Source organism: Kogia breviceps, chromosome 18, assembly GCF_026419965.1.
Source record: "Kogia breviceps isolate mKogBre1 chromosome 18, mKogBre1 haplotype 1, whole genome shotgun sequence".
NCBI lineage: Eukaryota > Metazoa > Chordata > Mammalia > Artiodactyla > Physeteridae > Kogia > Kogia breviceps.
Window position 1 is genome coordinate 31,070,841 of NC_081327.1, and position 12,909 is coordinate 31,083,749.

Genomic DNA, 12,909 nt, shown 5'->3' on the forward strand with positions numbered 1-12,909 from the left:
AGGCAAGGCCATTGCCATAGGAGCTGCCACTGAGACCCCTCTCAGCAGCTGGGGGTTGTCCTTTTCTGGTGGCACATCAGGTGGCCACCACACTAACTCTCTCATAGTAAGAGAGACTAACCTTATATATATATATATATGTATGTGTGTGTGTGTGTATCTTTTTAAATGTCATACCATTCATCTATTCGAACATACTAAATAAACAAAATATAAAACTAAATACCATATACTGAAACAAGAGGTTTTTGAACCTGTGTGGAGTGGGTCCTCAGACCATCAGGCTGTCTCTGGGGACCTCATAGAGTCCCTAAGGATCCTCTTGGTGAGTACTCCTTCCTAGGGTCCAGCTGCTGATATCCACTGCCCCCAAACTCAGAAGAGCCTCTCTAGGACCCAGGGGCTGGGCATGCCTCCCTTCTCTGGTGACCCAGCTCCGGCTCCCAGTCCAAGGCCATGTTGCTATCTCCGAGATCAGATGGTGGGCAGGACAGCATCAGTCACGTGCTCTGCCTCCCACCCTGTCCAGGGACCTTGCTCGCCAGCTGTGGGCGGTTTGAGCCAACCTCTCCTCCTCCTCCCTGCTGTGGCCCCAGCCTATAAAGCCACCCTGCGTGTCCCCGCCGACCCTGGCCCCCTCCCCCGACACCCAGAGCTACAATGGCAGAGCTGCCAGTGTCGGAGACGCCCAGGGACCCTGCTCTGTGCAGTGGGCGCTTCACCATCAGCACGTTGCTGGGGGGAGATGAGCCCCCCCCACCGGCTGCCTATGACAGCAGCCACCCCAGCCACCTGACCCACGGCAACACCTTCTACATGCGCACCTTTGGCTACAACACTATCGATGTGGTGCCTGCCTACGAGCACTATGCCAACAGCACCCTGCCTGGCGAGCCCCGAAAGGTCCGGCCCACGCTGGCCGACCTGCACTCCTTCCTCAAGGTAAACACCGTCCCAGAGGAGTGGCCCTTCCTGCTGTGTGACCTTGACCAGTTACCTTACCTCTCTGAGCCTTGGCTCTGTCATCTGTGTCATGGGGACAAACAGGTGTCTTCCTCATGGGTTGAGAGGCCCACATGGAATGTGGGTATGGGAGCTGTACAGCTCTGGGCACATGTAATATTCATTGCCCAGTCATTAGCGACCCAATCAAGCAATCTAGGGTTGCCCAGAGAGGTAATGAGCTCCCAGTCAGTGGAAGTTTACAGAGTTTACACTCACTTCAAGCAGATGGGGAGAGGAGGGTAAGAAAGGTCTGCAGCAAAGATGGGGCTTGCTGGTTTGCTACTTGGGAGGCTGGACGGTGGAGGGTGGGGAGGCGGGGGAGCTGGATTGTCATGACCCCTGCCTGCCTGACCTGTGGTCTCTGCGCTCCCAGCAGGAAGGCAGCCACCTGCATGCCCTGGCCTTTGACAGCCGGCCCAGCCATGAGATGACCGATGGGCTGGTGGAGGATGAGGCAGGTACCAGCGACGAGAAGAACCCTGAGGAGCCTGTGCGCTTTGGCTGGGTCAAGGGGGTGATGGTGAGTGGGGTGTGGATGGGATATCCAGGGATGGGGGTAGGGAGACAGAGCTCCATTCAGGCTCAGCTTGGACTCTCGGGCCTTAGTATACAAGGCAGACCCAAGACTCAGCCCAGACCTCAGTTTCCCCATCTGCCTAGTGACCTCAAATTTTCTCTGCTTTTGTACTTCCTGACCTCCGTTTACCCCCCAGACTGAGACCTAAAACCCTGGGGAAGATCTCTGTTTGTCTGCTCAGTCATCATGTGACCTTGGACAAGTTACTTAACCTGTCTATGCCTCACTTTCCTCGTCTATGAAATGATGAGCATTCAATGAATTAATAGATGTAAAGCGCTTGGATGAATGCCTACCTTGGAGTTATTGAGAGAAACTGTGTTTCCCCAAAGAGCCACCAGAGGGCAGTACTAAACACAAATCCACAACATTGTTTTCTCATTCTCCACGATGGGAAAGAGAAGGTTTGCTGTTTTAGGCCCCAAGAGAGCAAACAATCTAATGTACTTGGCTTTGGAAGACATTCTGGCACTTTACAGAGGGGATCGCATGAGATCTAGGTGAAAGCTTCCCGCTCTGGGAGGCAGGAAGCCTGGGTTCTGACCTTAACTCTGCCAACTGCCTGCTTGGCTGTGCCTCTTTCTCCATCTGAACAGTCAACCCCCCTCTAGCTGCAGAGGCCCATAATCCGGAGTCTGGGTCTCCCTCCCTCACTGTGGTGGCCAGAGCCTGGTGTAGGCCCATTCAGTACCTCAGAGCATATGGAGGGCCTTAGAAATTTCCCAGGCCTAAAATTTTGAATCACTATGTTATACACCTGAAGCTAATATAATATTGTAAATCAACTATACCTCAATTTTTTTAAATAAATTAAATTCAAAAAAATTTTAAAGACTTAAAAAAAAGAGAGAGAAAGAAAAAAGAAATCCCCCTGGGCTTGTAAATGCCACATGTCCCCCACCCCAAGACGTGGCTGGGGCCAAAGACCACACCAGCCCCTCCCACATGGGATTCCAGCCTCAGTTGTGGCATCTGGCTTTGCTTTAAATTCGGAAGCTGAAGTCACAGCCACCTGAGCCCTGATTTCTGCTTGTATGTAGGGCATTGGCTCAGTTGGCATTTGCTGAGTTCCCCTGAATGCCAGGCTCTGGGCCAACAGCTGGCCACTGGGCCATGACTGGGGCTGGCAGACACAGGACCCTGGGCTTGGAGCAGGGTGAGGGGTGATAATGCTTGCTGCCCATCCTCAGGCCTCGATGGAAGGAGGGTAGAAGAGTGGTGGGAGGGACAGGTGGGTCTCTGGGTACCCCTCCCCTCCCTGCCCCACAGAACCAGAGAGGCACTGAAGTGGGCACCCACTAAAGTGGGTGAAGCAAAGAAAGAGCCCAGGTGTCCCCTAGGTGCCCGATGCCATGCCAAGACTGGGGACAGGGACTTATGTGCTTGACCTGGGGTACTCAGCCGCCCCCCAGGTGGCCTCTGACCCCCCTCTCCTCCCAGATCCGTTGCATGCTCAATATATGGGGTGTGATCCTCTATCTGCGGCTCCCCTGGATTACCGCCCAGGCAGGCATTGGTGAGTGCTGCCTCTGGGGGGCAGGGGGAAGGTGCGCCCGGGTCCTGGTCCTCCCAGGCTCCACGGGAGCAATCTTGAACTTGGGTTACAGAGCCCACGGGTTACAGAGGTCAGGGCAGTGTGGCCAAGCAGCACTGGACATGGAGTCAGCAGGCCTGGGGGCTCTCCCTGGCTCAGTTTGCCCTCAATAAGTCACTTAACCTCTCGGAGCCAAATTTCTTCTGCAGAGAATCTGGGTTAGGAACTCACACTGTGGACAGACCAGCTGCTAGCTCTGTACCATGCTGTGTGACCTTGGACAAGTTTTTAACCTCTCTGAGCCTTGGTTTCCTCATCAGTTAAATGGGGACAATAACTGTCCCCACCTCACAGATCTATTGTGGGGTTCCTCTGATGCACATAAAACAGCACAGGGTTTGGCACCCAGAGGTGCTCATCAAGTGGTAACTATTACTTTATTTTTTATTATTAAGAGAGGAAACCTACCCTTCCATACGTAATGATCCTTTACATGTTGGCTTATCAGCTCCCTGGCTATTTAGAATATACCAGGAGGTAGACAGAGACCATTTTTCATATGAGAAAAGTGAGGCTCAGAGAAGGAAAGTGACTTAAGTCATGTGGTGAATCAGTTGGCTGGTTCAGCTTCCTCAAATGGCTCCTTCTGAGGAATGCCCTGACTGAGTTTTGGGGCGATCACCTCCCCACCCACCCCCACAGTCCTGACCTGGATCATCATCCTGCTCTCGGTCACGGTGACCTCCATCACGGGCCTCTCCATCTCGGCCATCTCCACCAACGGCAAGGTCAAGTCAGGTGGGCCCCACCCCAGCCCCAAGGTCCTCCTCGTGTAGGTCCCCGAGTCTTCACCCTGGGAACGGGTCTCTGAACCACTCCCTAACCTCCACCCCCACCCAGACGGGGACACCCCAGGCTGCCCCTGTTGATTCCAGATATAGGCTTTGGGCAGGATCTCCACACCTATGGGATGGGATGGCCTTGGTTGTCTCCTCCCTGAACCCCCTGGGCCCCATGCTCACCCGCTCCCAGCCTCAGCTCTGCCTGCCCCAAGTCCACCCCAGCCAGCTGACTCCTCTGGTTTCATGGCTCCTGGCTCTGTCCCCAATAGGTGGCACCTACTTCCTCATCTCCCGGAGTCTTGGCCCAGAGCTAGGGGGCTCCATCGGCCTCATCTTTGCCTTCGCCAACGCTGTGGGTGTGGCCATGCACACTGTGGGCTTCGCAGAGACCGTGCAGGACTTGCTCCAGGTGAGGTAGGGGCTGGACCCCGGGCAGATGGAGCCCCGGCCGCCTGCTGCATTCTCCTCCACACCTTCTGGGCCAGGCCTCCCTGCCCCTCGACCCAATTTGGCCTTTAGGGACCAAAGCCACAGTCCCATCATTGTGGGTGACTCTGATGATCTCTTCAAATAAAGACCATCCCCAGAAGTCTCCTTCAGGGGTGCGCGTCGCCTTTAGGGCCAAATTGTCCAGACCCATGCAGTAGCTGCTTTGGAGGACTTGTGGGCAGGGGAGGGGTTTGAGTTTGTGTTTTCCTATGAGAGGGCAAACATAAATGAGGTAAATCACGGTGGAGGAGCCTGGTGGGGTGGGCTGTTCAGGGGCAGCACGCAGCCTGGCCTGTCACCTCCCCCAGGAGTACGGCTCACCCATCGTGGACCCCACCAACGACATCCGCATCATTGGCGTGGTCACCGTCACTGTGCTGCTGGCCGTCTCCCTGGCTGGCATGGAGTGGGAGTCCAAGGTGAGGACAGGATGTTGGGGAGGGATGTGGGCACGGTCGAGTGCGGAAGCGGGAATCGCGGGACCTGGTCCCGGTCTTGGTTCCGCCTCTTGTGTGTGTCAGATGAGCTTTAAGTTCTGCTGCTGTGACAGAGACCCTAAAGAAGGGGGCCTTAAGCCAGAATCATTCATTTCTCTCTCATGGAACAGTCCAGCTCTGTGTGTGTGTGTGTGTGTGTGTGTGTGTGTGTGTGTGTGTGTGTGTGTGTGTGTGTGTGTGTGTGTGGCCCCTGGGGACCAGGTGTTCGGGCGCCTTCCATCCTGTGGCCTCTCTACCCCTGGGGTGTGGCCCTCATCCACCTGGCCCATGACGGCCTCCACCTCCATGTCCACAGCCCAGTCATCAGGAAGGGGAAAGAGGGTGGAAAGGAGGGAACCCCCTTCCCCTTTCCTTTTCTGCCCCGGCCTGGAAGTTGTACATATTCCTCCTGTTCACTTCCCGTTGGCCGGAACGCGGTCCATGGCCACACCTCGCTGTAAGGGGGGCTGGGGAACGTGGTCTTCATCTGAACCTATCCCAAGCCCCGAGTCAGAGGTTCAGCATGAAGTAAGGGAGGAGATGTTGGGCTGCAGCTGGCAGCCTTGACCAGCACAGCCCTGGCCCCGGCCGCCCCTCCTCTCGCCCCCTGGCTCTGACGTCCAGCTCCACCACCTCCCCGCTGTTCCTTGAATGCACCAAGCTTACGCCCCCATCATTCTGCTGCTCCCTTATCCTCCTCCTTTAGGACCCTTGAAGACACCTTCTCAGGCCACCCTGCTAAAGTAGCCTCAACCCAGTCCCCGGAACACCCCCGTTCTTACTCTAGATTCATCCTCCTTATTTATCAGCAAGACAGGAGCCTTGCTATGTCGCCAGCTCCTAGAACAGAGCCTGTGGAGTAATGGGTGTTGAATGAATGAATGGGAGAGGAAGGGACCTGGGGCAAGCTCTTCCCTGCTGGGGCTCCCTGAACAAGCGGAGCCAGACTGTCTGACCTCCAGCCTCCCTTTCTCCCAGGCCCAGGTGCTCTTCTTCCTCATCATCATGGTCTCTTTTGCCAACTACCTGGTGGGGACACTGATTCCCCCTTCTGAGGACAAGGCCTCCAAAGGCTTCTTCAGCTACCGAGGTACGTGCGGGTTGGGGCCACTACCCGTGGCTCTGGGGACAGGGACATCTGCCCACCAATCTGGCCCATTATATGGGACAATCTGCCTATTATATGGGCACCGGTGTTACCGAACCAAACTTGGGTCCGCTTACCCGTGCGCAGTAAAGCCAATCGACTGACACTGGGTTGTGGTGAAGGAAAGTGCAGCGTTTATTTCAGGGTCAAGCAAGGATTTCAGGGCAGCGAGTGCTTAAAAGACCCAAACTCCCTGAAAGCTTTCAGGGAAAGGTTTATAAAGATAGAGTGAGGGAGGGGGGGTGTGGGGTGTGTGATCAGCTGGTGGACATTCTTCTGATTGGCTGGTGGTGAGGTAATCGGGAGTCAACATCATCAGCCTTCTGGTTCCAGCTGGTCTGGGGTCTACGTGCTTGTGGGCAGCACGCAGCTTACTCCTCCCACCTGATGGGGGTTTCAGTAGCTGCAAAACAGCTCAAAGGATTTGGCTCAGAATATTATCTATAGCCCTTGAGGAAGAACTAAAAGTCCTTGACTTTGTTTAATGGCTAAGCTACTATTATTTTGTCTTGCTTGGCTGTTTTCTTCCTGCATGTTCTCACTTCTCTGATTAAATGTATTCTTTGACTAAAGCTTATCTACAGACAAAAGGCAGGCAGAGGACATGGGTGGGGGTCAATTCTGGGAAGGCCCCATAGGGTCCTGCTTGGTTACATGGGGACGCTGGCACCCCCGACTCCCACAGCCAGGAGCTGCCATGGGAGCCTCCTGCCTGCCCGGCTGGGCCCAGAGAAGGGGCCCAGGCCTTCCAGGAGGCCCTGACTCAGGCCTTGTTTTTCCAGCGGACATTTTTGCCCAGAACTTGGTGCCTGACTGGCGGGGCGTGGACGGCAGCTTCTTCGGGATGTTTTCCATCTTCTTCCCCTCGGCCACTGGCATCCTGGCGGGAGCCAACATCTCCGGGGACCTCAAGGTGAGCAAGACTCCCAGCCCTCCTGCTTCCTGGCCCTGTCCTACCAGAATGTCCCACTGGGCACTGAGCGGAGCCCTGAGACCCCAAGGCCAGAGCTTCTAAACTTCTGTGCGACTCAATCCAAGCCAACCCAAATCCATCCCATTCATCTCACTCCATTCTGAGGTTGTTGATTGGCACCACAGCACTCTAGGCCTTGAGGGCCACATGCAAATGGGCTAGTCTCCTCCCTCGATCCTGGGACTCCCAGCCTGAGGGGAAGACTGACCCAGCTTGACCTTCCAAAACTCAGACGGGATCGGGCACATCCTCCCAGGGCTCTCCATCGTCTTGACGCGGGCAGGCTCCTTGGCTCAGTGTGTGAGGCCCCAGCCCCACGGGAACTGTTGCTGTTCCCATGACCCCTGCCCCAGCCCTGAGGATCTACTGCTTTGGCCCTGTTGCCCTGTCCCTCCTCCACACCTTTGCCTCTGCTGTGCTCTCTACCTGGGACTCGCTATCCTCATTTCTTTACCTTGCAAAGTTCTGTTCCTCCGGCAGATTAAAGCCTCCACCCTTACACCTCTCCCAGCCCTTTTGTCAGCGTCTTGGTTCCCCTAATTTAGTGATGTCAGGCCACTTATGTCTCTGCCCAGCCGCATCTGGAGAACTGGGAACTACCTCTATGTCCCTATTCCCAGCTCAGGGTCTGACACGTCCTAGCTGCTTGGGGCCTGTGTGTTGAGTGAACAGTGGTGGGATGTGGCCAATGGGAAGTGTTAGAGCGGAAGCACAATGCGCACAAGTGGGGGAGAAGTGCAGACTGAGGTGGCAGCGGCTCCAGCAAAACTTCTGGCTGGAGGTGGGGCTGGAGCTGGGCTCTGAGAGACAAGAAAGCCAGAGGAATCTTTGCCAGAGGGAGGTTATCAAAGGAGCTGGTACACAAGTGGGGATGAACAGTGAGAAGCGTGGCTCTGTGCTGGGGACCTTCACCCTCCATCTCCAGTCCCGCTCGAAAGGTGCTCCTTGATGCATTTTCTTAAATGAAATAAGAATTGTGCACTGGAGGCAATCTCGAATTGCAGTGTGGCTCTAGCAGGACCTGGAAATCGGAGGGAGGCCGTGTTTGCCTGGCTCCTCTCCCTTCTCTGGGGAGCGGCCAGCAGGGGCCTGGTCTGCCTGCCCCGAGTTCTCTGCAGAGCTTGGGCTTGTGCTCAGGTGGCCTGGTTCCCCTCCCAGCCCCTTTATAGATCATCATAGCCTGGGGATTTATCTAGATGCTTTATCAAGCTTCTTAGGTTACCAACCGGCCCAGTGTGCAGGCATCAGGGCCAGGCAGCTGTCTCGGAGCTGGGGGCAGGGGCAGGCATCTTCTGTCTTAAATGCCCTCAAGCCCTAAAGGGACACTTTTCTCCTAGATCTGGCCCCTTGCCCAGACGGTGGGGCAATATGTCCTCAGCGAAGAGCAGCTCCCATTCATGGGGACTTTATGCAAGTCCCTTAAAACCTCTCTGGACCTCAGCTTCCCCAGCTGTAAACTGGGACTCACACAGCCCTGGCTTCCCAGGGCAGGGAGCAAGGATTCAACGCGCTAATTTACATAGAGTGCTTAGAACAGTGCCCAGCCCAGAGGAAGTGCTAAAGGCTGGTTGTCAAGGTCAATGTCATTTTTACCATGTGGTCGGCACGGTGCCTCCTTCTTTAAAAATAATATCTGTGGGACAGCTGTAAGCTTCTACCATCATCACCCCCATGTTACAGAGGAGCAAACCCAAGCTCAGAGAGGGTCAGGGGCTTGCCCAGGGTCCCACACACAGGTGTCAGAGGATCTGGAATGCAAGTTTCTAAAACAAAGAGACCTCAACTTTATCACCACAACTCCATCATTCACCCAATATTTGTTTGAGCACCTGCTTTGAGGCCAGTGTCTTGTGGATGCAGCAGTAAACAAAAGAGACACAAATTCCTGCCCTCATGGAGCTGACATGCTAGTGAGAGAGACAATCAACAAATAAATAAGTAAAATCTGTAGTTTGCCTGACGGTGGTTGAGCGATGGGGAGAAAAATCAAGCAGAGAAGTGGGGAGGCAATCCCTGGGTCAGGGGTGCAGAAGCACGGTGTGAATTTACACAATGTGACCAGAGACTCCTGAGAAGGTGACATGTGAGCTGCGACCTAAAGGGGTGATGACCAAGTTGTCATTGTTACTATTAATCCTTTACGTCCCCCAACCCTTTAGTGCTTACAGAGCAGTCTCATGACCATGATCTCATGTGGGTTTAATCCTCACAGCCACCCCGTGCTAAGGCCAAGAAAAGCATTATTAACTCAATTTGCTGATGGGGGGGGATGGGAGCTCAGAGACAAGGGACTTCCTGGTGACGGCCGTGGGATCTGTGCCAGGCTGGTGTTGTCCCGGGTTGTGTCGCAATACAGTCCCCACCCCTAACTGTTCACATTTACAGGCGCTTGCTACATGCCAGGCTACTTTCTTATTTCACAGATAGCGGGGGAGAGACACTGAGGCTCAGAGAGGTTAAAGGGTTTGTTCCAAGGCACACAGCCAGGAAGAGATAAGCAAGATGTGGACCCAGATATGCCTGATTTGTGAGTTGGGCTCTGAGATTTCAAGCCAAGACATGAGGGTAGGATGGAAGCCTGGTGTATTCATTCCTTGTGGCTGCTATAACACGTTACCACAAACTTGGTGGCTGAAGACAACGGAAATTTATTCTCACACAGTTCTAGAAGCCAGAAGTCCAAAAAAAAGGTGTCAGTAGAGCCATGCTCCCTCTGGAGGCTCTAGGGAAGAATCCTTCCTTGCCTCTTCCAGCTTCTGGTAGCTTCCAACAATCCTGAGCTTTCCTTGGCTTGTAGCTTCATCCCTCCAATCTCTACCTCTGTCTTCATGTGGCCTTCTTTCCTCTGTGTGTCTCTGTGTGTCCTCTCCTCTCCAAGGACACCAGTCATTGGATTTAGGGCCCACCTAATCCAGTATGACCTCATCTTAACTAATTACATTTGCAAAGATGCTATTCCCAAATAAGGTCATATTCTGAGGTTCTGGATAAATGTGAATTTGGGGAGACACTATTCCACCTACCATAGGTGAGCTGGGAGGTTGACCTGGTCTGTTGGCCTTGGGACCAGGGACTCAGGGCAGGGCTGGCTGGCCCATGGTGGCAGGGCCCCCAGAGCAGAGATCTCAGCAGCCCGGGGTGCTCCAGAGCCTCCAGCTTCCCTCCAGCTCTGCTCCCACTTCTCTCTGACCTGCAGCGCCCTTCCTCCCACCCCAGTGCCTTCAGAGCCACGTAAATCGTCCCCTCCACCCTGAGGCCTTCCGGGGTTCCTGGCAGTGTCTCCCCCACCTTGTTCCCCAGTGCACTGTGATCCTCTCTGTGGCGGGCACCATCTGCCCTGTGTTGGCAGGATCCCAACTGTACCTCCTCCACTTGGGCCAGGGCTCCTCAAGGGCGGGTTCAGGGCCTGGCCATCACAGATTGACCATGGGTTCCAGCACAGGCCTCCGAGTGTCTGAGGTAGAGAGCTGGGCCATGGCCAGCTTTGCTTCGACTTGCCAATGAATTTGAACAGTGTCATGGTCCCTCCAAGCTCTGTCACCTGTGGTTCTTCCTGCCAGCTGAGCGGTGAGCAGAATGGCCCAGAAAAGGCTGGCAGGTTTACGAATTTACTTCCTGTGGCTGACATGACCTTCCCCTCCAAGCTAGGGTCTGTGCCTGGACGGGAAACTTGCCATAAAAATCCCAGCCTGCGTTACTCCACCCAGGATCAGCACCCCCGGGGGGCCCTGAGGCTGTGGACCTTGGCGCGGTCAGGACCGAGCCGCTGGGGCTCAGTGAGCTGGGCCTTGCTCACAGCTCCCTGGCCTCAGTTTCGCCACCAGCCACTTCTCAAGAAGCTATGTTTGAGAAAGTGCCTGGAAGAATGAAACACATGACGTGGATGTGAAGGTCTGCTACTGCTGCCAGGAAAGCACCAGCAGAGTTCTTTCTCAAAGAGGAAGGAGAGAGTTTGGGGCTTGTCTATATATTGATTGCTGTAGAACCAGACAAATCAACTGGTGCATAATAGTGACTGCACGCAGTGAGCCCAGCTGGTGAGCTGGGCCCTGGTCTAGGAGCTTGACAAGGATTAATTGGTTTCACCAGCATCCCTGTGAGGCTGGAGGGGCTGAAGCGTGGGAGGACATGCACACTGCCCAGCGATCACCTGGATTTGACCCCAGGCAGGCTGACTCGGGAGCCCTCCACCTCACCCCACCCTTCACAGCCCCCAGAGCAAACGTCAGCCAGATGTGCTCGGGGACTAGGCCTGGGGCTGCTTGGAGTTCCTCTCTCTGCCTTGGGCTCCCAGGGCCCTGAATGTGGTCTCAGCCGTCCCCTTAGTTCTGTCCTGTCCCCCTCTGTGGGTCCTCAATCTCGAGGTGCCTTCCTCTCAGCGCCCTGGGGAAGGAGGTTCTAGGGGGCCAAGGTCAGTGTTTGCTGCCCCACCCTCAGCTTGACAAGGACAGGGCCTGGGAGGAGGCTCAGGGTCTGCCTGATGCCCTCTCTCCCTCCCTCCTCCAGGACCCTGCTGTAGCCATCCCCAAGGGAACACTCATGGCCATTTTCTGGACCACCATTTCCTACCTAGCCATCTCGGCCACTGTTGGTAAGCTGCCGACCCAGACCCTGGATGGGTCACAGGGTGCCATCTGGCTCTCTAACAAGGATGGCTGGGCCGGGAGGACATGGCAACCCCAGGAAGTGGAGCCTCGGACTTTATTTTGGGGGGCACCCTGGGGGGTGGTTTGTGGTGGAGATGGAGGATCACCCCAGGCTCCTCTGGTCCCTTCAAACCTCAGGTTACAGATTCCATGGTATGAAAATCCTATAGGAAGAATCATGTTCCAACTCCAGGAATAATGATCAAAACAATGAGGAGGAGGAGGAGGGGGAGGAAGATGACTCTAGCAACTGACTTATTACCACGTGCCCAGCCCTTTACCTGCCTTATTACATTTAATCTGGGCACTGTCATTTCTGCCACTTGACGGAGGAGGAAACAAGGGCTTAGAGAGGTTAAGTGACCTGCCCAAAGGTCACAGAGCCTGGGTGGTGGAGGCGGGCTTTGGACCCAGGCCTGGGCTGTTGATACTCGCCTCTCACGGAGATCCTCACACATGCTCTTGCTCCCAGTAACCACACCGTGAGGTGAGCTGCTCACAGATGGCCAAGGGACATGGCCCAGGTCATAGCCACTTAGGGCCTGAGATTCAGTTCTCCACTTTAAGGAGGACACTGTGACCTTAGGTCACTTAAGCTCCCTGGGCCTCTGTAGAATGGCAATGACAATAAAAGTAATAGTAATACCTGTTTCCCCAGAGTGTTTAAAGTCCTTAACACAGGGCCTGGCACATCGGAGGTGCTCCTGCATGGTAGCTAAAATCATTGTCATCATCATAATCATCATTATTATTATTGTCATAAAGTAAAGGAAGAGCTGGCCCATCAGCAGCATGTCGCCCTCTGCAGAAGTGTCTGGTGTTTTGGGGGTGGGAGGGGAGGGGAGAGGAGGGAAAGGAGGCCTCCCCACGCCCTCCTTCCTCCTCAGGTTCCTGTGTGGTTCGAGATGCCTCCGGGATCCTGAATGACACGGTGACCCCCGGCTCAGGCGCCTGCGAGGGGCTGGCCTGTGGCTACGGCTGGAACTTTACCGAGTGCTCCCAGCAGCACAGCTGCCGCTTCGGCCTCATCAACCACTACCAGGTACGCGCGGCCCTGCCAGACGCAGGGAGGGCCGGGTGGAGGCTGGACTGGGCCGTCGTAGACAGGGTTTTGGGGGCTGGCCCCAGGCTTGGGAAAAGAGCTTCAGGTAGGGGCCTGGGCCCAGTTCCTGCCCTGGTGGGCACTGGGTCCCCAGTGAGGGTTGCAGACTCAGGTGGCA

General features: G+C 55.1%; 1 protein-coding gene across 8 annotated transcripts in view; it reads left to right on the top strand.

Moving 5' to 3' along the window:
- The first annotated feature begins 266 nt into the window (after positions 1-266).
- The window catches only part of SLC12A3 (solute carrier family 12 member 3), a 50,078-nt gene continuing 37,435 nt past the window's right edge, over positions 267-12,909 (top strand). For 4 of the 8 annotated variants that reach the window (XR_010837769.1, XM_067019242.1, XM_067019243.1 and 1 more), the window contains exons 1-10: positions 267-942; positions 1,379-1,525; positions 3,023-3,098; positions 3,819-3,914; positions 4,228-4,367; positions 4,756-4,866; positions 5,902-6,013; positions 6,853-6,983; positions 11,550-11,634; positions 12,577-12,731. Coding sequence is in view for 7 of the 8 variants with exons in the window: in XM_067019242.1 (XP_066875343.1) it covers positions 661-942; positions 1,379-1,525; positions 3,023-3,098; positions 3,819-3,914; positions 4,228-4,367; positions 4,756-4,866; positions 5,902-6,013; positions 6,853-6,983; positions 11,550-11,634; positions 12,577-12,731 (1,335 nt within the window). In the remaining variant the exon portion in view is untranslated. Of the gene's footprint in view, positions 943-1,378; positions 1,526-3,022; positions 3,099-3,818; positions 3,915-4,227; positions 4,373-4,755; positions 4,867-5,901; positions 6,014-6,852; positions 6,984-11,549; positions 11,635-12,576; positions 12,732-12,909 lie in introns of those variants that run through there. The other 4 variants (XM_067019241.1, XM_059043861.2, XM_067019244.1 and 1 more) reach the window with 4 other exon arrangements.